At 32.7% G+C, this 26,032-nt stretch overlaps 2 protein-coding genes across 5 annotated transcripts; both read left to right on the top strand.

The window, feature by feature from the left end:
• Window positions 1-9,602: 9,602 nt before the first annotated feature.
• On the top strand, window positions 9,603-16,114 carry LOC129315454 (splicing factor-like protein 1). Of its 4 annotated transcripts, none has more exons than XR_008594500.1 (3): window positions 9,603-12,148; window positions 14,547-14,609; window positions 15,495-16,114. XR_008594500.1 is itself a non-coding variant. In XM_054959134.1 (2 exons), the coding sequence occupies exon 1, from the start codon at window positions 9,677-9,679 to the stop codon at window positions 12,110-12,112; it is 2,436 nt and encodes an 811-aa protein (XP_054815109.1). In that variant the 5' UTR covers window positions 9,603-9,676; the 3' UTR covers window positions 12,113-12,148; window positions 14,547-16,114. The 4 variants fall into 4 exon arrangements, 2 of the variants coding, with proteins under 2 accessions (XP_054815109.1, XP_054815108.1); XR_008594499.1 differs by having other exon boundaries at window positions 13,880-14,609; XM_054959134.1 differs by having other exon boundaries at window positions 14,547-16,114.
• Window positions 16,115-24,653: 8,539 nt separating this feature from the next.
• LOC129316506 (putative disease resistance protein At4g10780) lies at window positions 24,654-25,973 on the top strand. The gene is made up of 3 exons (XM_054960927.1): window positions 24,654-24,780; window positions 24,924-25,283; window positions 25,435-25,973. The coding sequence occupies exons 1-3, from the start codon at window positions 24,654-24,656 to the stop codon at window positions 25,971-25,973; spliced, it is 1,026 nt and encodes a 341-aa protein (XP_054816902.1).
• The last annotated feature ends 59 nt before the right edge of the window (window positions 25,974-26,032 follow it).

Here is a 26,032-nt window from a genome sequence, read left to right as displayed (position 1 = left end):
TAAAAATATTTATTAAAATTTTTTATATTTTATATAATTTTTTATTTTAATAAAATAAAATAAAAAGATTAAATGTGAACCATCTAAATAAATCTGAATGATTCAGATTTATCTCCAGCTATAGCTGAGGGCTTCACTTGGGAGGAGGGAAGCCAAGTCTAACTTTTGTACTTGCATCATAATTATTAAATGGCTGTTTCCCTTACTGAAAAGTAGCATAGGTTCTTAATTGCTTATTGTGTGTATTTTTACTACTTTATGTTTTTTTTCATGTATTTTTTTTAATCTGGAGTTCTATTCCCTTGATTTTGTTGTTGTTCTTTCTGCAAGCTTTCACTTTTAATTTTTGAAATTCCTTTTTCCCTAACTTAAAAGATTATGAATTAGAGATTATATAAACACATTGGAGTAGTGCTCTTGATAAACTCTCCAAATTGGTAATACTTGACATGTTGAGAATTCAGCTGGTGAATAAAATTACACTATATTGGCCACAAAAAAAAAAAAAGGAATAAAATTACACTATATTAAACTAGGGGGAAGATGAGTAATTTTAATGGAGCGGTGGGGCGGAAGAGCAAGGAATCCAAGTTTTAAAATGATCAATAAATATGGTTGTATTAAGGGGAAAAGAAAAAGAAAAAAAAAAGATCAATAAATATATCAGGCTGTATTAAGAATTTTACTTTTACTTTCTATCCAATAATTAGTATACTCCAGATAGCATCTTTTACAATTTATTAGACTCATTTCTAAATTCTAATAGATAGTATAATTTTATAATGGAAAGTTTCGTTAGTCATATTTTTATGTATTTATGATTCCGGACATTTTATTTTTCTATAAAGTTAACAAAAATTATTTTGCTGTGACATAATATGAAGGCCTCGTACATTTTTTTTTGGGTTATGTTTTTCATATTACATACTATAGTTTTCTTTTTGTTTTTTTTTTAATAATCACATGCTATATTTTTCAATGGACCGTATGGATGAACCTACGCGCAACGCACAGGACATGATTCAACGTACAATCATGAACATAAATATTTTAGGATTTGTTTTTCTTTGTAACATGATTTTTCTTATTTTTGGATGGCATATTAAATATTTTTCTTTGTGAAATTTTAAGAAAGTATCACTTAATATTTTCAAGAACACCAATAAATATATTAAGTTTTATTAACAAGTTTACTTTTACTTTTTTTGTTGTAGAAATAACTAAACTCCTAAAAATGAAACATTTTAAATGAATCATTGTATTAGATATAATACTATAACCACCACAATTGGTAGTTTATTTTTTTTTTAGCATCACAATTCTTTTAATTTAATGTATTATAATATCAATTTAAATTATTTCATGTTATTTGAGAAATTCCTTTAATTCATTGTTTTTCTTTATCATTGATAATCTATGCAACACATGGGATTCATTATTCAATTTCATCAAACATTATTTTTCAATTTATGAATTCAATGTGTTTCAAATGAATTCAATGGCCAAAAGTTTCAAACACCATAGATATAAAAAGTTTAACACTCTATTAACCTGTACTAATATAATTACATTCACAGTGTAACGTGATTTATAATTTCATTTTTTTCTTATAAATTAAAAATGTATTCAAAAAAAATTTTAGTTTGTTTAATAAGGTAACTTTAATTTATTATGGATGATCTAGTAGATGATTTAAGTATTTTTTTTCCCTGCCCACTCTTAAAATTGAATATATATATATATATATATATAAACAAAATTTCATTTTATCGAACAATAAAATATTAATACTTAAATTAAAATTATTTTAAATGTTGTAATATATATATATATATATATATATACTTCTTACCATGTGCAACGTACGAGATATAACCTAGACTTGAACAATGCTTGGATATTGATTAAATATAATTATTAATTCTTGTTTTTTTTTTTTTTTTTTTTTTGCCAAAAGCTGGTATATTGCTGAAAAAGACGCCAAAGTGCATAACATACAAAATGAACAAAACAGCAAACCAAAATACAAAAAGAAACTAGTAAACAAATGAAGTCTAAAACGCAATCAGCCAATGCTACTCCTCATAAAGAGAGATGAGACAGCATTTGAAGACACAGAGTGGGCCACCACATCCTTAGCTAGTAGGAGAGACAAAGAAGGTTATGATGAGGACACCCATCCAATCGGAATCACCTTCTTGAGAGCAAGCACTGCAATGAAATCAGCTATAGCATTGCTTTCATGTGGAGCAAAGGCGAGAGAAAACCCAGCTTTGGTTGCTAAGAGGTCCACATTATCTTCTAATATCCCTTTACATCTCCAGTCGCCTAGAGTAGGTTGGTGTTTCAAGATACAAGAGACAAGGCCGAGACAATCAGATGACGTGATTACAGTTTAAGTCAAGAACAAGGAGAAGTGCTCTTTTTAAAGTAAGAGCTTCAGTTATAAATGCAAATATTGACTTGATTTTGTCAGCAAAGCCCTATATAAATGTACCTAGTTCATCCCTGTAGACTATACTAATAGCTGCCTCATTTCATTTTGCCACAAAGGCTCCATCACAATTAACTTTAATAGAGCCCTTGGGTGGTGATATCCAATGCTGAGGCAATGTGGTTCTCCTTGTCTCAAGAACGTCATCACAAACCAAGACACAGCTCTGCCAATATTCCTTAACAGCCCTTTGAGCAAATTCAATAACCCAACTTGGATTGGGCTCCACCTGATTAAAAAGTTTATTATTGCGAGCCTTCTAAATAAACCATAGAATCTAACAGATAAGGGCAATATCATATTCGGTGAAACATGCTTTGCCAGAAATAACATCAACCCACCAACTACCAAATTTCTCTATACTATTTGGTTCAAATTTCAAAGAAAGCCCACACCTAAACCAAACACAAGTCTAGGGGCATTCAAAGAACAAATGTTTAATTATTTCAATAACATGCACACAAATAGGGCAAAAGTAAGAGAAATGTCTATGGCGAAAAGTTAAAACTTCATTTATGGCTAGTGCATTAGATAAACTTCTCCACAAAAAGTGAGTGACACGAGGAGTAACTTTAATCATCCATACCTTTTTCTAGGTGGCTTGAATGATAGTAGTTGATGTGCTTGCTACATATTTTCCATTGCTTTTATCCTCCATCGCCTTGGCATAGCTGTGCTTCATAGAATAAATGCCAGAATTTGCAGGACTCCAAAAAAGCTTATCATTTGATACACAAGTAGAAAGGGGAATCTGTTGTATGGCATGAAGGGCTATATCATCTAGTAAGAGAGACACACTTGCCAACCTCCATTGGCGATTATCTATAAGAGTAGCCACCACAATATCAAATTTGGCAAGCTCTTTATCCTCAGTAACCAAATGATGGTTAGGTAGAGAAGGGATCTAGTTATCCTTCCAAATCCGACCAGTTAGTCCATCACCAATTTGCCAACATAGATTTGGCTTTAGAAAATATCTACCGTCTAACAGGCCTGACCAACGCCAAAAGGCATGAGAACCTTTTTGAGCATCAAGAAATTGCTTATCAAGGAAATAAATACCTTTTATAATTCTAACCCATAAATCATCAGAATTCTGAAATACTCGCCATGCAGTTTTGGCCAACAATGCAAGATTATAATTAACAAAGCCCTTAAAACCCATAACTCCCTCATTTTTGGGCTTAGTCATATTATGCCAAGCTATCTAATGGATTTTTCTTTCAACTGAGCTACCATCCAACCAAAAGTTAGAAATTAGGCTATCGAATTCCGTGCAAGTTTTCATAGGGAACTTGAAGCACATCATAGGGTAGGTTGGAATAGCATTAACCACTTCCTTAATTAAAACTTCTCGACCAGCACATAATAAGTATTTCTTGCTCCACCCATTCACTTTTTTACTAACTCTATCCCCGACATAAGAAACTGCCTAATGCTTGGTTTTGCCCTATATACTCGAAATTCCAAGGTATCATCAGCCTCATTAATTCCCAAAATTGTGCAGACAAAGTTTCTGACAAAAATAGGAGTATTCTCAAAGAAGAAGATAGAGGACTTGTCTAAATTTGCCACTTGGCTCGATGCATCATAGTAAATCTTTAGAATCCTAGCTAGACTTCTGCAATCAGACTAGTTTGCATTCATGAAGAAGAGTGCATCATCTGCAAAGAAACTATGGATGACAATGGGACATTGAGTACTCATTTGAACCCTTTTCAATTTACCCGAAACACGAAATTTTTCAATCATACTAGATAATATCTCAGAAACTAGAATGAACAAGTAAGGAGAGAGTGGGTTCCCTTGTCTCAAGCCCTTCCCAAGTTTGAAAGAAGCAACTATGTTTCCTAAGAGACAGAGGTTCAAGTTCATAGATTCCACACAAATCATAATCATATTAACCCATCTAGTGCTGAAACCCAACTTTTGCAAGACAAGATGAAGAAAGTTCCATTCAATTCTATCATAAGCTTTACTCATGTCCATCTTAAGGGCAAACTCATACTTTTTGTTATTCCTCTTCCTCCTCAAATAATGGTAAACTTCATGTGCTATTATGATATTATCACAAATACAATGCCCAGGTATGAAGGCACCTTGGCTAAATGAAATGCACTTGTGAAGATATGCTTCATACGAGTAGCAAATATCTTATAAATGACTTTATAAGAAAAGTTACACAACCCAATCAGTCTAAAGTGAGATACATGCTCTGGTCTATCCACTTTAGTAATTAAAGTGATATTAGTGTCATTGATATCAGCCAACTCAATCCTCCCATCAAAGAAATCCTTAACCATCATAAAAATATTATCACTAACCTCTGCCTATGCTAATTGGTAAAATTTACCGGAGAAGCCATTAGGGCCCAGAGCCTTTGATGCACCTAAACTGAAGACAGCCATGTGAACTTCCTCTTGTGTCACAGGTAGTAACAAGCACTCATAGATAGGATCATCAATTCGATGGTCAATATAACTGAGAGCTTTATCAAATGGCCATGGTAGCGATGCTTGGAACAATTGCTCATAAAATCCTGAAAATAGATTAGCCACATCCAATAATTCATTCACCTAAATACTGTGATCGTCTCTAATTCTTAGGATGCTGTTTCTCTGGTGCCTTGAAATAATAGATAAATGGAAAAAGCTTTGAATTTTTATCACCAAATTGAAGCCAAGAAATCCTCAATCTCTGCCTCTAATACACCTCCTCCCTATCTATCAAACATTCAATTTCAACCATAATGGTTTTTGCTAACTTGGTATTCTCTCCCCATCTGCAATTTGCTAACTCATTTAGTAGCTCATTAATTTGTTTCTCACTGTTAGGAAATGTTTTAGAGCTCCATCGAACTAATGAATTCTTGCAATAATTGAGTCTATGCAGAAACACATCTAAAGTACTAAACCTTTGGTCATCTGGATGGCAAACCTAATTATCATGAACAACCTGCAAAAAATGTGGATGATTCGCCCAAAATTCTTCAAACTTAAAATTTCTAGGAGATTTACCAATAGTAAAGCACAAGTCTACTAATAACAAGTGATGATCAGAGCCCATTGGATCAATATTAAAGACCTGGAATTTTGGAAATGCTTCACAGAGATCAACATTCCCCAATGCACGATCAATATGTTCTTTAATAGTGTTAGCATCCTGTCTCCCATTCCACTAAGTGAACCACAACCATACCCAAGATCCATTAATGAGTAGTTTGTAATAAATAGTTGGAAATTAAGCATCTTTCGAACTGCCCTTAGATTACTACCTTCCTTTTCTCTTAGGGACATGATATTATTGATTACTACCTTCCTTTTCTCTTAGGGACATGATATTATTGAAGTCACCTAAACAAATCCATGGTCCTTATATACCTTGCGCCTGTCTGATCAGAACTTGCCAAACCTGAAGCTTATCTTTTTTATGTGGTGGGTCGTATACAAAGGATATATATTTCGAAACATCTAGAGTAGAAGAAAAAATACTAGTATAAATAATATTCAAGGAAGATAAAATATTAATTACAACTTCTTGGCACCACTAAACAGCAAGCCCTCCACTGAGCCCTTAGGGGTCTACAATCCATTCTTCATCAAACCTACACTTTCTTCTAATCTTTGACACATAGCTCATTTTCTTCTTGGTCTCCATAAGAAACACTAGTTGGGGATTACTCCTTTTGCGTTCATCTCTGAGATTTTTAACTGCCAAGGGAACCCCTAAACCTTGGCAATTCCAAGATAATATTTTCATGGTGAACCGGTGGTGGGTTCGTCCCTACTACCAGCGTCAAAGTCATCAACATCTTCTTTTGGCCCAAACAGATCTTCACTAAAAATAAACCCATCTGATGGGAAATCAACTTGCACTTGGTAATCTTTGCTAACAGGCTGAGACAATTTCCTTCTTCCACCTACTCACCTCCTTCTTCGAGAGCGAATTTGGTTTTTAATACTTCTACAAGAAACTTTGATAATTTGTGAATCCGCTAACCTTTGCCCTTGAACTGAATCGCTAATGTCCACCTCTTCCGTAAATAATTTCTTGCGTTTAGAAGCTATTGGACTACCAGGCTCCTCTATTTGTCGTTTAAGCACAACTTGTTGCAGCCCAACTGTAATTTTAGACATAGGTGATAACCCAACAAAAGGAACTAAGGCGCTGGTAATGCATAAGTCTTCCTTAGGAAATTCAACAGTATATGCTTTTGAGCGTTTAGGAACGTTAACAAACCCTTCTACCTCAACCATAGAGCCGGTAATATGAGTTGGACCTGTGAGCTCAACCCACCAAAACGCAAAAAAGTTACAGGTTTGGTTAAAGAAAATGGGTTTAATTATATGCGGGGCAGTTTTAGCTCACCTCACATAACTTGAACCCAAAGCTTGCTTATATTTTTTTAAAAAAATAGACAAAAAAATAAATAAATGAGAATGAGTTTAAAATAAAATAACTTCAAAGCAAGCATACATGAAATTACAATCTAAGTACTCGATACTTTTAAATTTATTTAATTCAAGTTTAAATTATGGTAGAAAATAATAAAAACACACTATTCATATATTTAAGTAGTGATATAATATAATTTGAATGTGATCAAGACAAAATTAAATAAAATATTTTATTATACACTGCTTCATTTATATAATAGCTTATTTAAATTATCTTGTTTGTAAAATAGTGCTACCTAAGCTAGCAAATAAAAAAGATTAGTTGTCCTTTTTATTTAAAAAATTAAATATATTTATGAAGTGCTAACCATATATTATATTACCATCTTAATTTGAACATAAAAGAAAAAAATAAATACAGAACTATTAGAATGTTTAGATGGTATGAACTAAATATATTATAAGTAGTAATCTAATAGTCATAGTTTTAATCATCATTATTTTCTTAAAAAAAAGAATTGGTATTTTAAATTAAGGCATCAATTTTGTAGCAAAAATATCAAAATAGGATGAAGAGAAAAGGGGATAGACAGAGCATTTTTATTAATTCATATATGCATAATACTGATTAGTTATGTAAAAGGCTAGAGAACGAAAGGATTATAAAATTAAATTAGTTTATATTTAAGTGATGATATAAGCATGTCTTAATTAGAAAAACTTTATTGTTATTTGAATAATTAATTTTTAGGAGGAATATATGAATTTTTTACCATGAAAAAAAATAATAAAAAGAGGTAACTTTATAATTTTTAAAATTTTAAAAAATTGTAAAAAAATATACTTTTTAACTTGTGTGTTGGTGCCCGCTGCAGGTTGTGTGGGTTAGTAGAATTCAACCCGCACAAAATGCAAGCCATACCAACTTGCCCTATCAAACCCACAACCTGATGCGGGCCAACCTACAGGTTGTGAGTTGATCAATATTACTAGCTATGCTTGACCATACTCTAATTGATGTGAGTCTCTTTAGAGTTAGGCCTATTATGTAGGGTTTCACTTCTAGTGATGTTAGAACTCACAAAACTACAACCTCATTGACTGCTGGATCCTCACTTGCAAATAGCTCCGAAACCACCTCCTTATAATCAGCATGATGCAAAGGTTTTTCTCTCCCATCATCATTACTAGTAATAGAGGGCTTACCATTAACATAATTATTAATTCAATGCACATGCAATGTTGAAGTATTCTAAATGTTAATGTTTGAAATATCTTATTCAATTATCTCACATATAATCCATACAACAGTTTTATCTAAAAATTCAAATATTAAAAATTAATATTTTAGTATACTCAAAATTTATTATTTCATGTAAATTAAAATTTAAATAGCAACTTCTTCTATTTTTAATTTTTTTATACCTACATATATATATATATATATGAGATATACTCACTCTATTAAAAAAATATAAGACATTTTTTGAGGAGTTGGATATTCAAAAATGTAAAGCATTTTTAGTCTATTGAGATATAATCATTGCCTCTCTTTTTTCTTCAAAAGTTCCCATATTGATAATGATTTTATATTTATTGTAGAGTGTTTAACAGGGGTAAATATGAAAAGATAGTGTTAGTTTAAAAATAGGTAACTACTTTATTAATGGGAGAAATTCTGTTAAAAATACCTTATATTTTTGAATGGAGAGAGTAACTATTAACAATTTTATTTTAAAATGAATTGCAATTAAAAATTAAAATATAAGCAATAATTTCTATTTCAAATGTGTTATCTTATGTATATTTAAAAATATAAATATCTTTTTTTAATTTCTTACTTTTTACAAATTAAAATATTATTAGCTTATTTATAAAAAAATATAATTAGCTTATTTTTCCTCGAATATCTTAATCCATGTATCACCTTAAAAAAAAGAAACATGTACTATAATTAATTATGTACTACATCCATTAAAAAAATATAAAACATTTTTAACTGAATCTCACTTCTTAATAAAGTAATTACTTATTTTTAAACTAATTTTATCTTTTTATATTTATCCATATTTAATAGAATGTTTTACTCTAAAATAAATATAAAATATAAAGTGATTTATTCAATAGGAGCATTTTTAGAAATAAAGTAATAATTATACTTTAAAAGACTAAAAATACTTTATATTTTTTAATATTCAACTTCTTAATAAATACTTTACATTTTTTAAGGAAATGGATACTATAATTTAGATAATAATAATATTTATAAATCATTATAGCCAAAACTAAAAATGGATAAAAATACATGTACATATCAAATAATGAATTTAAGTTAAGCAAATAGCATAATAAATTCTTTAAATTTGTTTCTCTATACATATTAAAAATATAAAAAAAATTATTATTCCAAAATGGCTGAATGTGTCATCCTGGTATGAATTAAAAGTTAAATCCTAAACAAAAAAAATATTATAAATTTGTTATCATATAGTGCAAATAAAATAAATTATTATTTAAATTTTAAATAACAATTTCAAGTACACTAAAATAAATTATTTTAAAAATTTTCGTATTTTATTTTTAGCTTTACTTTTCAATCAAATAAAAAAAAAATTCTAGTTTCTTCAGTATGATCAAGCAATAATTAAAATGTTTAACATTCCTAATTCAAAATTTATTCTTAAAAAGATATGTTTTTCCAATTGGCCGTGTTTTCTCAAGCCTTCGTCTCTTCTCTAGTTCTCTTCCATTCAAACACACTGAACACAAACCCTAACCCTGTGCCATGGACGCTCTCGAATCGAACCCTAATCCTCCACCATTCCTTTCATCTGAAACAGTAGCTTCGGACGATCATAACCCCACATGGACAGAAGCTAGGCCTGCGGAAAGATTTGCATCGGATTTCCTGAAGCCATATGAGCAACCTGCGAATTTCGATTTTCGGATTTCTTCGAATACCCTGGCTTCGGATGGCCAGAACATTAATGGTCAACCACAATCTGCTTCTGGGAATGGCCGCGATAGTAATTCGGAGCCTTTGAGTATAATTTATGAAAGTGCCAGGACCAGCAATACCAAGAGTGGCACCGACAGGGATCACTCTGGTGGGGAAGAGGAAACTACAAGCAAAAGTCGTCGCCGGAGTCGGTGGGATCCGCAACCTGATTCCAATGACCAGAGTGGCGGTGAAGCAGGTAGCAGAACGAAGAAGAGAAAGTCACGTTGGGCTGATGATGAGCCGAAGCCGGTGATTCAGCTTCCCGATTTCATGGGGGGTATTGAGTTTGATCCCGAAATTCAAGCTTTGAATAGTAGACTTCTTGAGATTAGTCGAATGCTGCAATCTGGTCTTCCTTTAGACGATCGCCCTGAAGGTGCTAGATCTCCTTCACCTGAACCTATATATGATAACATGGGAATTAGAATCAACACTAGAGAATATCGTGCTCGTGAAAGATTGCAAAAGGAGAGGCAAGAAATCATTTCTCAGATTATCAAGAAAAACCCTGCATTCAAGCCTCCCGCCGACTATAGGCCGCCGAAGCTTCAGAAGAAGCTATATATTCCAATGAAAGAATTTCCTGGTTACAATTTTATAGGGCTTATTATTGGTCCTCGAGGCAACACACAGAAGCGGATGGAAAGAGAAACTGGTGCTAAAATTGTGATCCGGGGTAAAGGGTCAGTAAAAGAGGGTAGAATGCAACAGAAGAGGGATTTAAAACCTGACCCTTCAGAGAATGAAGATCTGCATGTCCTTGTGGAGGCAGAAACACAAGAATCACTTGATGCTGCCGCAGGTATGGTGGAGAAGCTCTTGCAGCCTGTGGATGAGGTGTTGAATGAGCATAAAAGGCAACAGCTTAGGGAACTTGCAGCCTTGAATGGTACAATTAGGGATGAAGAATATTGCCGGCTGTGTGGTGAGCCTGGCCATCGCCAATATGCATGTCCCACACGCACTTCTACATTTAAGAGTGAAGTGGTATGTAAGCACTGTGGTGATGGTGGTCACCCAAGCATAGATTGTCCAGTGAAAGGAGGCACTGGCAAGAAGATGGATGACGAGTATCAAAACTTCTTGGCAGAGCTGGGAGGGACAGTGCCAGAATCAGCAATAAAGCAGAACAACACGCTGGCAATTGGTTCAGGCAATTCTGGAAGCAATCCTCCTTGGGCTAACAATTCTGGATCTACTGGTGGCACATCTCAAGCTGGCTTAGGGGCTAATCCAGTTAAAAAGGAGATTGATGATACAAATTTGTATATTGGGTATTTACCTCCCACTCTTGAAGATGATGGTCTGATCCAATTGTTTCAACAATTTGGTGAGATTGTTATGGCAAAAGTCATAAAAGACCGGATGACTGGGTTGAGTAAAGGATATGGGTTTGTCAAGTTTGCTGATGTCCAAATGGCGAATAATGCAATTATGGCCATGAATGGCTATCGCCTGGAGGGCAGAACTATTGCAGTGAGAGTTGCTGGTAAGCCTCCTCAGCCTACTGTGCATCCGGGCCCGCCAGCATCAGCCATGCCCACATATCCTGTTTCAAGCCAGCCAGTTGGTGCCTATCCATCCCAACAATATGCTGCTGGTGGTCCTCTTGGTACTGCACCCCCTGGAAGTTATGTCGGTGCCCTAGTTCCATGGGGACCTCCCGTTCCTCCACCATATGCTCCTTATGCTCCTCCCCCACCTGGATCAACTAGGTACCCTCCTATTCAAGGTCAATCTATGCCTCCATACGGTGTTCAGTATCCTGCAGTCCAGACAGCCCCTCCAGGTGCCCCATCCCAGCCTACGACTTCTGGCGAATCACAACAAAGTTTTCCTCCAGGAGTGCAGTCTGACAGTAGCACCTCTACTCAATCTACATCAGCAAATATGTTTGGGAGTTCAATGCCTGCTATGCCACCAACTGCTCAACCTACATATGCTACATCTTATGGTTATCCACCTTACTATGGTGCAGTGCCCCCTCCACCTCCCGCACCTATCCCAACTTCAGACCATATGCCTTGGGCTACCAATCCTACAGTGCCGCCTCCTGCATCAACTGCAGAGAAGACACCATATGGTGCAGATCAATCTCAGAGCATAGGAAATGTGCCTTGGGCGACAAATCCTCCAATGCGACCCCCTGCTTCAACTGCAGAGAAGACAACATATGGTGCAGATTCAGAGTATGAGAAGTTCATGGCAGAGATGAAATGATCTGGTTGGCGTGAAGTCATCTTCAGGTTTTGAAAGGTTTGTGTACTATCTATCTTACTTTTATATGATTCATCATTGGTGATTTGTGTATGTTATATGCTGACAGAATTTAACATTTTGTGAACTTTTTTACTTCCCTGTTCACATTTAACCTAGCAAGTTTTATGAAGTTGCTCATCATTATGCAAATTCATTGTCAAAAGGTTTTCCTCCCACAAAACCCATGAGTCGTCTCTGATTGTCTTGTTAGGTACTCCAACTTTACAGGGATTTAATCTGACATTGTAATGTTGAATTCATTTTTTTCATTCGTAATTTGTAATTTATCTATTTCTTGTAAATTTGAGTTATGAAGGGGGATATTGGAATCGAAAGGTTTCCGCCTGAGTAGGAGTAAGATAGAATATTTATATTGTAAACTTGGTAAGACATTAGTTGACAGTAATGTGGAAGTGAAATTGGAAGATCAAATTATACAAGTTTAGATGTTTGGAAGCCATTATTCAAAATAATGGTGAAATCAGTGGGGATATTTCACATAGGATTCAAGTTGGGTGGTTTAATTGGAGAAAAGTTAAAGGAGTTAAAAGTTAAAGGAGTTATTTGCGATGGTAAGATACTTAATAAACTTAAAGGAAAGTTTTATCGTACTGGTATTAGATTGGTTATGTTATAGGTAGTGAATGCTGGGCTTTAACGGGACAGTAAGAGCATAAAGTTGGAGTAGCAGAGATAAGAATGTTACGATGGATGTGCGGATATAAACGTAAAGATAAAATTCGAAATGAGCGTGTGCGAGAAAAAGTGGGGGTAGCACCTATTGAGGAAAAAATGATGGAAAATTGTTTGAGATGGTTTGGACATATTCAAAGAAGATCGCGGGAGGCAGCAGTGAGAAGAGTGAAATATATAATTTTGAGCCTTGTTAAGAGGTGTAGAGGAAGGCCTAAGAGAACACTTTTGGAAGTTGTTGAACGCAATCTCTTAATAATATTTGTAAAAGTTTGGTAAATGATAGAGCCCAATGGCCTCTTGCGATCCATGTAGCTGACCGCACTTAGTGGGATAAAAGCTTGTTGTTGTTATAGTTTATCTATTTCTATTATTATTGAATAGGGCATTTTAGGGGAGTAAACTTTTTTTTTTTCCCCGGGTAATTGGTACATATTTCTTCTTAGAGTTATTATCCTTCCAGGATAGGAGAATACTGGCTTCTAACGTTTCTCCTGTTCCCTTCTAATCCTTAATGAAGATAATCTGTGTATAAAAAAAATTTGCTTAATGTTCTCTTTTTATTTACTTTCTGTTTGATATCCACTTGTTTTTTTGGTATACCTGAAGGGGCCTTACGGAAAAAAGGTGAAAAATATTATGCCTATGTAAGTATGTGATTCTTCTATGCATAATATTTCCTGGATTGATGTTATTCCCGACTCATATATTAAAGTTAGTTATTGAGTGGTGCCATTCCTATTTTAATGCTGAACAAAAATCATTTGGAGCAGAAACTGGTTAAAGTTGAAGTTTTTTAATGTAATGAAGTAATGGATAAATGGGTCTAATGTGGTGTTTTGCAGATTACGTCGCAGTCATATCTAGTCTAGTTTGAAAGTTCTTTCATTTTTGTTGTTTCTCTATATGGCAGACGTCTAGTTGAATGCATTTGTTCTTGTTAGATTTAATAATGGCCTCATATTATTGTTATGTAATGCATTGATCATGTTGCAGTTCTTAACTCTTCATTGTTATTATCTAACATTGTGACAGGCTTGATGTTTCTTGGAGCTCTTCTGAACCTGATTTCTTAACCTCTTGCTATGACTTTCTTGGAAGTTTGGGACTCACTTCTTTAACCTTGCTGTGATCTTATGGCATTTGCAGAGATTTTGCCTAAAAGTTCAGGAGTCTTCATGCAGGAGAGACAATATCAATGGCTTTTTGTTATTATGATTATTTATTGTCTTTGCTTACCTTGTTGGACTCACGCATTCTTATTTTCCTTTATGTTGCTTATTGATTCATACTAGAATGTTTGGTTGCTAAAAGTAGATACATTTCTCGTTTGAATCATTTTAGTTTATTAAAAATGTATTCTAACTTATTTGTAATTTATATTGCAAGTGTCTTTGTTTTGATGGTTTTAGTTCTTTTTAATTGCCAGGTGCTGACACTGCCTTGTAGGTGGTGTTAGTAATATGATCCCAAAGATGACCCTGCTTTTTCATTTGGACATTTGGGATTTGTGGATAGATGCCTTTCTAAAGATAACTTCATCCATTTGCCAAATATGCTGTTACTAACAGTTCTAGCATGATCAGTAAAGAAAATTCCATTCTATCATGTTAAATGTCAGATTGTGGCACACATGCATATTTTTCCTTACTTAAATTCAGCTGACATGATGTTATGATCATCAAATTCTTGGATGATACAGGAAAATATCAGGTGATGGCATTTGTTTCTGAAGTGATTTCTTGTCATTGGCATAAGTTGAAGGGTGAGGCCAATATTATTATTGATAGCTTTCTTTGACTTGTCTTCACACACAAGGTTACCCTGTAATGCTGGCCAAAGATAGGAAATGAATGATTAAAGAATTCGAGTCTTGGGAGTCTTTTTTAATATCCTGAAGGATGTCTGCTCATATGGATTCAAACTTTTGGGTTTCACTGTGGTTCGTGATATCTTAGGTTTCCTCACTGGTCTTTATATGCTGGAGCCATGTTAGCACACTTGTGTGTTTGGTAGAGAAGTGCTTGCTAGCTATATTGAATTTATTTCTTTATTTGAACTGCTGAGCCTTCTAAAAGTAGTGCCATGCTTGGCCTATGATAGTTGTCTTGAAGCAATAAATGGGTATACTGTGTCCTTGCTTTTACTATGTCTTGGAACTTAATTTCTCATTAGAATCTTTAGGACCAGTAGATTCTTAAGGTGGACTATTTTGACTTATGAAGTGTTTGCTCTTTCTCAAGGTTTTAGACTATAGCATGTTGAGAACTGTCACAAAAAGTTTTGCTATATCGGGGAAACAGTTACTTATAGACATAGAAGTCTCTTGTATTGCTTCATCTTATGATCTGCTAACATAGTAGTTATCTATCACAGTTTATGATTTTCCATGGATGTGTTCGTAAAATTTTTCATGGAATGCCATGTACTTTCATGCTTGGGTCCATGTATGTGTAAGCTAGGAAGCACTAACTGATGATGTAATGTGTTTGATCTAACTTGTCTATATTTGTGGGATGAATGGGATATGTATGGTCTTGAGCATTCTTATGTGCATCGTTTGTTCAATGTGTGTCTTGTCATTTTTGATGAAGCCATATTCACAATTTAAAAGGAAAGAAATTTCATTTTGGCAATATAATCATTGTAGTTAATGGAACAATAAAGCATGTTATTCTGCCATATTCCATTGCAACGGATTGTACCTGGATCCCACCACCTGGTAATACCATTCAATTGGACATGGATCCTTCAATTAACCTTTGGCACCGTGCTGCCTGTGGTGGGCTTCTTCGAGACTCAAATGGCAACTGGATTTGTGGGTTCAAACAGGACTTTGGGAGACATTCTGGTTGTACTTGCAGAACTATTGGCCATTAAGAAGGATTAGAGGCGTGTCAACAACTAGGCTTCCAAAGGTTTCTTCTTTACTCTGATTCCTTGGATGCCATTAACATGATTTTGCGAGATTATGCAGCTGATCACGCTTGGAAAGAAGAAATTAATGCTACACGAGACCTCATTTAGTGTCTTGAAGGTGGAGATGCGCCATACTTATAGGGAAGTTCTTCAATGTGCTTATCACCTTGCTAGAGATAGTCTTGGATCTGGTCTTGGGATAAAATTTGTCCATGTAATTCCTAATGACTTAACACTATGTTGTGCGAAGATAGGTCCATAGTTACATAAGTTGTGTTTTTCTTGTACTGCAACTTTCAAGCCTTAGGCTTGCCGTTTCTACTCAAGAAAGAAGAAGAATCATTAGATTCATTTGCTGTGCATGCATTTGGCTTACTTTGTTACATGTGCTGAACATGAGCATGGTTTTACAATTAATCCATTGGATTAGTTGTCATCAGTCATCAACATTTAGTTGTATGTCTCTATACCCTGGTGTAGATGTTCTATATTGTAACATATTTCATCAGGGCTTTTGTGATTTGATTTCTGTTGTCTGCGTTCTATTGTCTTGTCTGCCCTGATTTGATGGCTGGTTTCTGAGTTACAGATTTGAGTTGTGTGTTTCTCTTGGTAGTTTTAGTTTTTCTTCCTTTCTATTTATCTTGGGAAAATTATACATAGGTCCCATAGAAGAGAATTGATTATTAAGAGGTTCTATAAAATTTATAAAATATTCTCAAGTTTCAAGTCTTATGTATTTACAACTTGATTAAGAGCATTTACAATTACAATTGATAACATATATTTGCAATTTACTATTATAAGTTGTCATTTTCTTTTATAGGTTGTAAATGTTCATTGTTTAGTTGTAAATGTCCTTAGTCAAGTTGTAAGTGTAAAGGATTTGGTAGTATTTTGTGAATTTTATGGAATTTTTGGGTAATAAATTTTTTTCTGTGGGATTTAAATGTAATCTTTCCTTTTTCTTTACATCCAAATGGATTCAAATGAAGGGTAAGTGTAGTGTGTTTGAGATGGAAAGTGACACATGTTATAAATAAAATAATATATAAATGACATTAGTATTTTTTAACTTTTGCAGGGCACTTGAACAGTTGAGGGGGGCATTGCGATGATCTAGTTTTGATTTGTGTTATGCCTTATTAAGTCCAATTTTATATACCCTTGTTTTGTTCTTAAGCTTGTCTGCAATGGAACTGTCAGCCTTTCTTCTCGGTGGGGAAGTAGTTAAAATTTTTTTCTGGGATAGTATGTTGTTATGTTTCAAGTTATCATTTGATCAAGGGAAAATTATAATCAGGCCTCAAATAAAAAAAAATTAATTATTTCTTCAATTTATTTACAGCTCAAACTTTTATATTTATATGTTAAACTGCACTATTTACAAGTAAGTGAAATTTATAAGTAATTAATTTTTTTATTTTGAGACTTATGTAATTCTCTCTTTCGTTAAATTATTGAATTGAAGTCTTTAACCTTCTGAGGAAAGCTCAGGTAGTTAGGATTGGGTGGGATGTGGGAATGTATCTAATGTTCAATGATAGAGAAATATAAGAGTATTAAAGGAATTGGTGAGTGCCAATTGCCTTAAGCCTGACTTCTTTTTTTTTTTTTTTCAAAGGAAAAGTCAAAATAAATTCATTACGAAAGGAATATCTACAGAGAAAAAGTCACACAATAATGCTGTTACATAGGAACTATGACGAAAACCTACAAGTAAAGAAAAACATTTCTTCGTTAAAGACCTTGAAGAGGTGTTTATCAAATTTTGAGACGAGAGATTATGTTCTGTATAATTGAATGAGAAGTCTACTTCAAAATAGTACCAGAGGATATAAAATCCTTATGATAACAATGTACATGCAGGCAAGACATCGGCATATTCTCTTGATGGCAAAATGAACTAATCCATCCAATGGCAAACGCCAAGCATAATAAGCCTTAAGCGTGACTTGATTCCGAGAATTGACAATGTTTTGGGGTTCAAGCTAGTTTTTAAACAAAAATCCATATATGTAATCATTTGGGGAAATTTGGATTTGTTTAGATTAAATTGGCTAAAAGATAAAACATGTTCTGGCAATGTTATATAGTAGTGAATGCTGGGCTCTAACGGAACAGCAAGAGCATAAAGTTGGAGTAGCAGAGATGAGAATGTTACGATGGATGTGCGGACATACACGTAAAGATAAAATTCGAAATGAGCACATACGTGAAAAAGTGAGGGTGGCACCTATTGAGGAAAAAATGGTAGAAAATCGGTTGAGATGGTTTGGGCATGTACAAAGAAGGCCAAGGGAGGCACCAGTGAGAAGAGTGGAACATATAACTTTGAGTCCGATTAAGAGAGGTAGAGGAAGGCCTAAGAGAACACTCTTGGAAGTTGTTGAACGTGATCTCTTAATTAATAATATTTCTAAAAGCTTAATAAATGATAGAGCACAATGGCGTCTTGCAATCCATGTAGCCGACCCCACCTAGTGGGATAAAGGCTTGTTGTTATTGTTGTTGTTGTATAAAACATGTTAACGTAAAACATAAAGTATTTGCCCATTGATATGAAGAATTAATAAGAATTCTAAATTTTAAACTATTATACGAATAGTATTTTGGACTTTAAACTCTTGAAATATATAAAATCTTTCCTTAAATTTTAAATTTGAAACGCCTGAAATCCTACTATTCAATTGGAGAAAATAACTATTATTTTTAAGGGTTAAGATAAATGTTACATTAGCGTGAGATTGGATCCTACAATTATAAAAGTAACAACCGTTTTTTCTAACTTAATGGTGAGGTTGGAGGGACTCAAAATTTAGAAATTGAGAGGAGCTTTTATGCATTTTAAAAGTTTAAGGTTTATAATGCTATTCGCGTAATACTTTAAGGTCTAAAATGCTCATTAATCTTTAATATAATATTAGCTTATTGGCCAATATTAAAATAATATATCGGTAGCCTGAAAAAGCAAGGCCAGTTGATACCATTGCATTAGCTGAAAATTAATCAAAAGATGTAATCCATAATTAAGCTAATACTCTCTCTCTCTCTCTCTCTCTCTCTCTCTCTCTCTCTCTCTCTCACACACACACAGGCATGAATTTCCCATGAAAAAATCTCAAATCAAATTTGAATACAATTTCGGTGCATTCCTTAAATTCACAGATTGATACAGAAGTCCTTACTTTAATTCACAGAATTATATAAAATAAACAGGGCTTGAAGGAAATGATGATCGGCAAGAGCAGAAAGAAATGTATCTAATGTTCCCTGACGCAAAATTTGCAAATGTGAAAAATTAACAAATTATAAGAAACTACTCCTCTAGTCTAATATATTAGTCACTTTTTAAAAGTATAATCTAGTCCACTTTACTTGTTAATGGGATTGTTTTGTTTCAAATTAAAATTTTTAAATTACCCGTAAAAAGTATGAGAGAAAAAAATAAAAAAAATAATATTATATGATTGACTTGCTTTTTGTTTTTTATCTGAAGGTTATGTTTGAAATTTCACTTAATTTTATTCCTTTACTTTTATTATATTGGTATTGATGAGGTTGGTAGAAATGACTTATAAATAAGACCAGTGAGAATATATTCCAAGTCTGAAATTATATATTTGTATACAAATATTAATGTAGATGACTTTAGCATATTGTTATATTGTGTAGATTTAAAATCTTGAGACTACTCTACATTTGTGTTATTGTCTTGATTTTAGAAAAAAAAAATATATAGTTTATTATAATACATTTATTGAATAAATGCAACAAGCAAGAAATATACATCTAAGCAAAAATGCTTTGTAGTTAAGTATATTTAGAGAAGCATTCATGAGATCATTATTTTCAATCTAGCTATTACTTTCCATGGTCACAGTAATTACTATTTTTTTTTAATGAAAGGGATAAGAAATGTTACCTGAAGAAGAATTACAAGGGCAGCACTAATTCATTTAACACACACACACACACACCAATATGCATCTAATTTTAATTCAATTGTAACTCAATTAGAACTTTGACTTATTGTAACTTAATTTTTATAGTTTTGACTTGGTTGTAAATCAGTCCCTCAACTTTAACTCTTGCAACTTAGACCCTATAGTTTTCACCATTTAAAATATTGGTTTCTATATTTAAAAAAATAAAACCATAAAGTTAAGATTATGTTAAAATTTATAAATAATATTTTAAATTACTAAACTCTTCTAATATTTATAAATATTATAAACATTAAAAATTTAAAATATTTTTAATCTTTATAATTTTTAAAAAATATATGGACCATCATTTATGTAGTTAAAACTATAGGAACTAAGTTGCAAGAATTAAAATTGAGTGACTGAGTTAAAATCAAGTAAAAACTATAAGAACCAAGTTATAATAAGTTAAACCTTAGGAACAGAGTTACAATTGCATCAAAATTATAAAAATCAAATAATTAATTTTTTAAGAAAATAATCAAAGAAAAATAGATAAATGACAATAAAATCCTTTCTAATTATATGACAATTTGGTCTCTTGAAATGTCATAATTTCAATGAAGTCATTAAGAACCTCTAAGTCAATAAATTTTAAAGTAAAAAGACTATTTTACCTTTACTGAAAGTAACAAGCCTCAATGTTTAAGGAATTATAATTTTTTTTTGTAAATTGCAAGAGTTAAACAAAAAATCACAACTTGTCAAATGTAATTTTTGTTATTAAAAAACAAGCCCTAATCAAAACTTTTACTTAAGGAATAACAACTTTTGTTTTGTGAATCACAAAAGTTAAATAAAAAATCACAATTATTTGTCAAGTGTAATATATATTATTGAAAAATAAGTTCTCAAAATAATAAACACCATTCACAATTTTTGTTTAAAGAATTACAACTTTATTCAAATAATCGTAATAATTGAACAATAAATTATAACTTGTCAATAAAGGTACAATAATTTTTTTAATTTAAAATTTATTGACAAAAAAGTATCTAAAAATTTTAGTAAAATTATAATATTTTAAATAATCATATTGACATTTATATAATTTAAAGGAATTTTACTATCATTTTTTTTAAAATAAAAAAGCGAACATTACATAAAAGTTACTTAAAAGGATGGTGGTGAGAAATATGGGGCAAACTTCTACATCCCGTGGTAACAACAATTCACTTCCGTATCATTTACCTCCACATCACCCTCACCAATAATAGGAATTGAAGGATTTAAAGTAATCAAATAAAAATCGGAATATGCATACTATGTTGGAAATTATGGGAGGCCAGGAATCAACGCATCTTTGTTAATGAATCTTTCACTGCAGAAGGAATCCTAAGTCATGTCCGAGCTCTTGTGGATCATACTATCAAAATTTTTTCCAATTTTAAATCTCTGTTATAATTTTGTCATCTTTGATCAGCTGTAATGCCTGATCTCTTTGTACAGCTTTCTTGATTAATGATATTTCACTTTCACTCAAAAAAAAAAAAAAAATCCAGGCACAATCCCATTACCAAGACTTTAATCCTTAATGCCACACCACCCATACTATAATAAAAATAGAAGAAATTATTCCAACAAAAACTCAAATGCTCCCCCTCCTTCATGGTGGAGCTTCTCAAGACTCATTGCTTCAAGGACAATGCTTACAAACATATATTAGTAGGCAACATCTTGTCCAAATAGTAATGAATTAATTTTCGTGATCAAGAAAAATTTGAAGTAGCAAGCTGACAAGGATGAAATAAGTGTGTGTGTGTATAAATATGTCGTAGAAAAGTTTTAAGTTAATTTCACACATATCAACTATGAACAACTTTCATAGAATTAAAAGCATAAATAATATTATTATCTATACTTATTATCTATACCTATGATAGGCATAGGCTTCTACAAGTGCAATTCAATTTGTAGAATAAAACTTGACAAGTTTAATTTTTTCTACAAGTGCATGGGGCAATTCTTGACATGAAAAATATTTAAAATAGAATGGAAAAAAAAGGATGACATATTAAACTGAAGTAGTGGCCAAAGGACATGCAAAGACTACATCATTTGACAGATTTTAACCTTACTAAAATATGAGACATAATGTTCTTCTAGAATGCTTCAGCTAAGTATTTAATAGGGAAAATGAAAATTAGAAACCTGATTAGAATATTAACAACAATTACAAACTTTAAATTATTGAAATTCCAATAAATGACCATGATCCTTACTTGTAATTAAAAATATGAATACTAAATTAAAAAATCTATTAATTATGCTTGAGAGTTGAAACTATTTATAATATCAATTAGGAATTTACAAGTTAGTTAAGAATCCCAATTTTTTACTATTGATATACCTATAAGCTACTTGAAAAATCAAGTAAATATATTTGAAATTATTTGTAATGTTAGTTAAAGATTTACGAAAACAAGTTATAATTCACTAGCCAATTACTTATAATTTTTGCTTTCAATATAAAGATAAATCACTTAAAAAATCTATTAAATATATTTGAAATTATTTGTAACGTTAGTTGGGAGTTTACAAAAGTCAATTATAAATTGCAAGTCACAATCACTTATGGTTTTTTGCTATCGCTTGAAAAATTAATAAAAAATAATTGAAAATCTTTCTAACGTTTCTTAGGAATTTACTAAATTCCGTTGTAAATCTCAAGTCAATTAATAAAAGATGATTTATTGTAAATAAAGACTATGATCTATTATTGAAATTTCAATAATTTAGAATTCATAATTGCCATTAATGTTGCTATGGGTCCCTAATTGTCATTTTCCTTTTTTAATATGTTCATAAACATTGACAAATGAGACATACTGTCATTGCAAATTTGAAATATCTCCATGCGAACATCATCCAATCCCTTGCTTTCAGTATTAATGGAATATGGGATGGCCAAAACCGTAGAACGCACAATTGTGAAGGCTAATGGACTCATCATGGCTTCAACCTCTTCGAGAATTGGAATGATACTGGTGCACGTAATCAAGTAGCATTGCCAAGTTTTGCCAATAAAATATTGTCAAGAACACATAATATGATCTCCTTCATCCCTGTATATTGCATTCCATTCTTAGATACAAATATTTCTTTTTTGTTAAGCAGATAAAACTTTTTTTTTTTGAAATTAAAGGGGCACGAACTAATAGACTGAAGTTACAAGTGAGATACAACCTATGATCTCTAACTTAAAGGAAAACTTGCATGCTGTTAGATTATAAGGCCATTGGTAGATATATAAAACTAAATTTTTAACCATTAAACAACTTAGGAATAGAGTGTTTTAAAAATTACTCATAGCTGAAATCTTTTCAAGCCAATTGTAAGAATATTTGGAACTGTAGCAGGAAGTGAAAATTAGATTGTATGTTGAAGATGCACAACACAATACTATGCAGAAAAGAACTGAAGGCAACATGATGAATTGATGGTCAACCAACAAACAAACAAAAACGCACTGACAGCAAGACACTACAAAAAAAAAAAAAAAAACCCCACAAAAGACAGAATAGTGGCACGTTTTGTTGCAAACAGAAGGCAATTGATCGAAAAGGCAGCCCCCACTATTTAATTACTGAAAAGTCCTTGATATATGTAAAAATTAATACCCATTGGTCAAAATATTCACTTTTGAACATTGTTTTGACGGTAGACAAAAGTTAAAAAAGCAACATGACAAAAGATAAAAACCATACGGTTGGATTACCTCATTCAAGACAAACATATCCAACATGGGGTTGATGACTTTAATAACATGCAAACAGTGATTTGCATAAATAACTGTGAGATAAGTTAAAATAAGTAAAATGCAAATTACCACTGAATTGTAATCAAGAGTCCATAATTGACCATTCAATTTTCATTTGTGGCACATAACAAATAAAATAAGCAGCCACATACATGCCATTTCAAATGACCTAATAAATTTAACATATATTGGATTATAACTGATAAAGAGAATACATTGGAAAACATAGCTATAGTTAACTTATATTAATATTTTAACAGGTGCTCGTGCACCTAATACATATTGTTCAAAAGGCTAGAGTGCCAATGTTCTACATCCATTGGGAAAAACCCGTAATATTGCATTACATAGCCCCATCAAATATACAAAACTTCTTACCTAAACTTAGTTCCATAATTTAAGACAAATAAAATGACCTAGAAGGCTAGAACTACATACGCAGGACACTCATTCCACACATCCATCCATCAATCTCATCAGAAGAGAGCCATGGAACTTGCCACTCCGATCTGGGATGCCATCAAGTGCTTTTGTGACTGCACAGCAAAACTAGCTGCTTTCTTTTCTTTTCTTTTGTTTTTTTTTTTCCTTGACAGTAAATTGCTGTCATTTCTCATTTGGAGGAAAACCTACAATCTCCCACAGAGCATTGGACTTGGCTCCAAAATCAAAGTGAAGATGTGAAGCGATGGGTCCACCTAGCTGAAAGCAATCCGCGTATGGGAAGGACAAAACAAGTAAATTATTGGCTGCAAAGTGTGAACAATGTCCAAACGGTATTAACTGCTTACCCAAAACTTATCATTCTGCTTCAATGATTGTTAAATGATTTCATATCCTACTTCAGTATGTGGCTGAACCTGAGCGAAATGAGTTTAAAATTTGAAACTTTCTTCTTTCTTTTGTATCTATAGATTGCAGAAGATATTCATAAACAAGGTGCTATAATAGTTCAAGATAAGTATTTGGGCAAATATTTCCACAAGAATTGACTGTCAAGTTATGAATTTGGAAGAAAGGTTGTCAAGACCCTAGATCGTGTAAATAAGTTGATGATTGAATGAGAAAAATTCAATAGTACCATGTTGCTTATAAGTTGCTCCAAAAGCTTGTCAAAGAAGTGCTTGTACCTAAAACCGTGAGCATGGGTGAGATGCTAAACAAGGTATGGGATAGCATCGAAGATGGAAATGTGGGCGTTTTTTATTTGTATGACCTCGGTTGGGCTAGGAAAACAATTCTCCTCGGTTGCATTGGTGATTTGGGTTGTGGTATTAAAAGATCGTGACATAGAGAAAATTATGGATGATATCTCCAAAAGAAAAGGCATTTGATTGAAAGGATAAAAGCAAAGATGAGAAAATTAGACAAATTTTTGATGTTATGAAACAGAAAAGGTTTCTTCTTATGTTAGATGATCTATGGCAAGGATTAGATCTTAATAGCATAGGGGTTCCACCTCCAGAGACAAATCATTCAAAAGTTTTGTTAACGACACGAGTTGAAAATGTTTGTGACCAAATGCAAGCAAAAAAGTTTGAAGTAAAATGTTTGACAAATAAAAAGGCTTTTGATTTGTTTTGCGTGAAAGTGGGGGAAGAAACTCTAAACTCTAACCCTGATATACATAGCCTAGCAAAACAGCTTGTCCTTGAATCCAAGGGGTTACCACTTGCTTTGATTACATTTGGACAATCTATGGCTGGTCAAAAGAACCCCCAACAGTGGAGGCATGTTATAAACAATTTGCAAAGCTTCCCTTCTAAGGTTAAAGGTATGGTAGAGGAAGTGTTCTTCATTCTTAAGTTTAGTTACGATAGCCTTCCTAATGACATGGAGAAAAAAGTGTTTCTTGTACCTTGCTTCATACCCAAAGGATAAAACAATTTTTATTCTTGAAGTAATTATCTTATGGATTGGAGAAGTATTCCTTGGAGATTATCATACTATTGATTATGCCTTTAATCACGGTCAAAATTTAGTTGAAAACTCAAAGGTTGCATGTCTTGTGGAAGCTGATGGAAAATTCCTGATTAAGTTGCATGATGTGATTCAAAATGGCTCTTTGGTTGATCAAGATCAAAACAAAAATAAAATCCTAGTGCAACAGGAAGCATTAAAATCATTAGAAAGTGATAATCCTATTGTTGAAAAGATCTCAATTATGATGGACTACCATCACAGAGAGATGCAAACTTGGAATCTTTCATTTTGTCCACACCTTGTGAGCTTACTCAGGAGGAACTTCTCAATCATAAATGATTTGGGAAATCTCCAATTCTTGAATGAATTGAAGGTTTTAAGTTTTAACAATACCGACAAAGTGATCAGTCTTCCTAAAGAAATAGGACTGTTGATGAAGTTAGAATATTTTGAGTTATCAAGATGTAGTATTGCAGAAAAGTTTCTCTATGGAGATGAAAAACTCAAAGGGGTTGAAAGTATTTGTCCTACAAAACATTGATTCTAGTCCTGTGAGGTTAAGGGTGTTCTAGGTTACTACAAAAAAAATGGTGGGAAGCC

Source organism: Prosopis cineraria, unplaced genomic scaffold (genome assembly GCF_029017545.1).
Source record: "Prosopis cineraria cultivar Desert tree isolate PC_DT_omini unplaced genomic scaffold, ASM2901754v1 PC7, whole genome shotgun sequence".
NCBI lineage: Eukaryota > Viridiplantae > Streptophyta > Magnoliopsida > Fabales > Fabaceae > Prosopis > Prosopis cineraria.
Note: the sequence above shows the minus strand (reverse complement) of the source record. Positions and strands in the feature narration are given on the sequence as shown.

Bases quoted from the DNA above. Each gene is read 5' to 3' on its own strand.
- LOC129315454 (XM_054959134.1), top strand. From the start codon at position 9,677: ATGGACGCTCTCGAATCGAACCCTAATCCTCCACCATTCCTTTCATCT.
- LOC129316506 (XM_054960927.1), top strand. From the start codon at position 24,654: ATGGGTGAGATGCTAAACAAGGTATGGGATAGCATCGAAGATGGAAAT. The intron at 24,781-24,923 runs GTATTAAAAGAT...TTCTTATGTTAG, and splicing joins CATTGGTGATTTGGGTTGTG to ATGATCTATGGCAAGGATTA. The intron at 25,284-25,434 runs GTATGGTAGAGG...GGATTGGAGAAG, and splicing joins CTTCCCTTCTAAGGTTAAAG to TATTCCTTGGAGATTATCAT.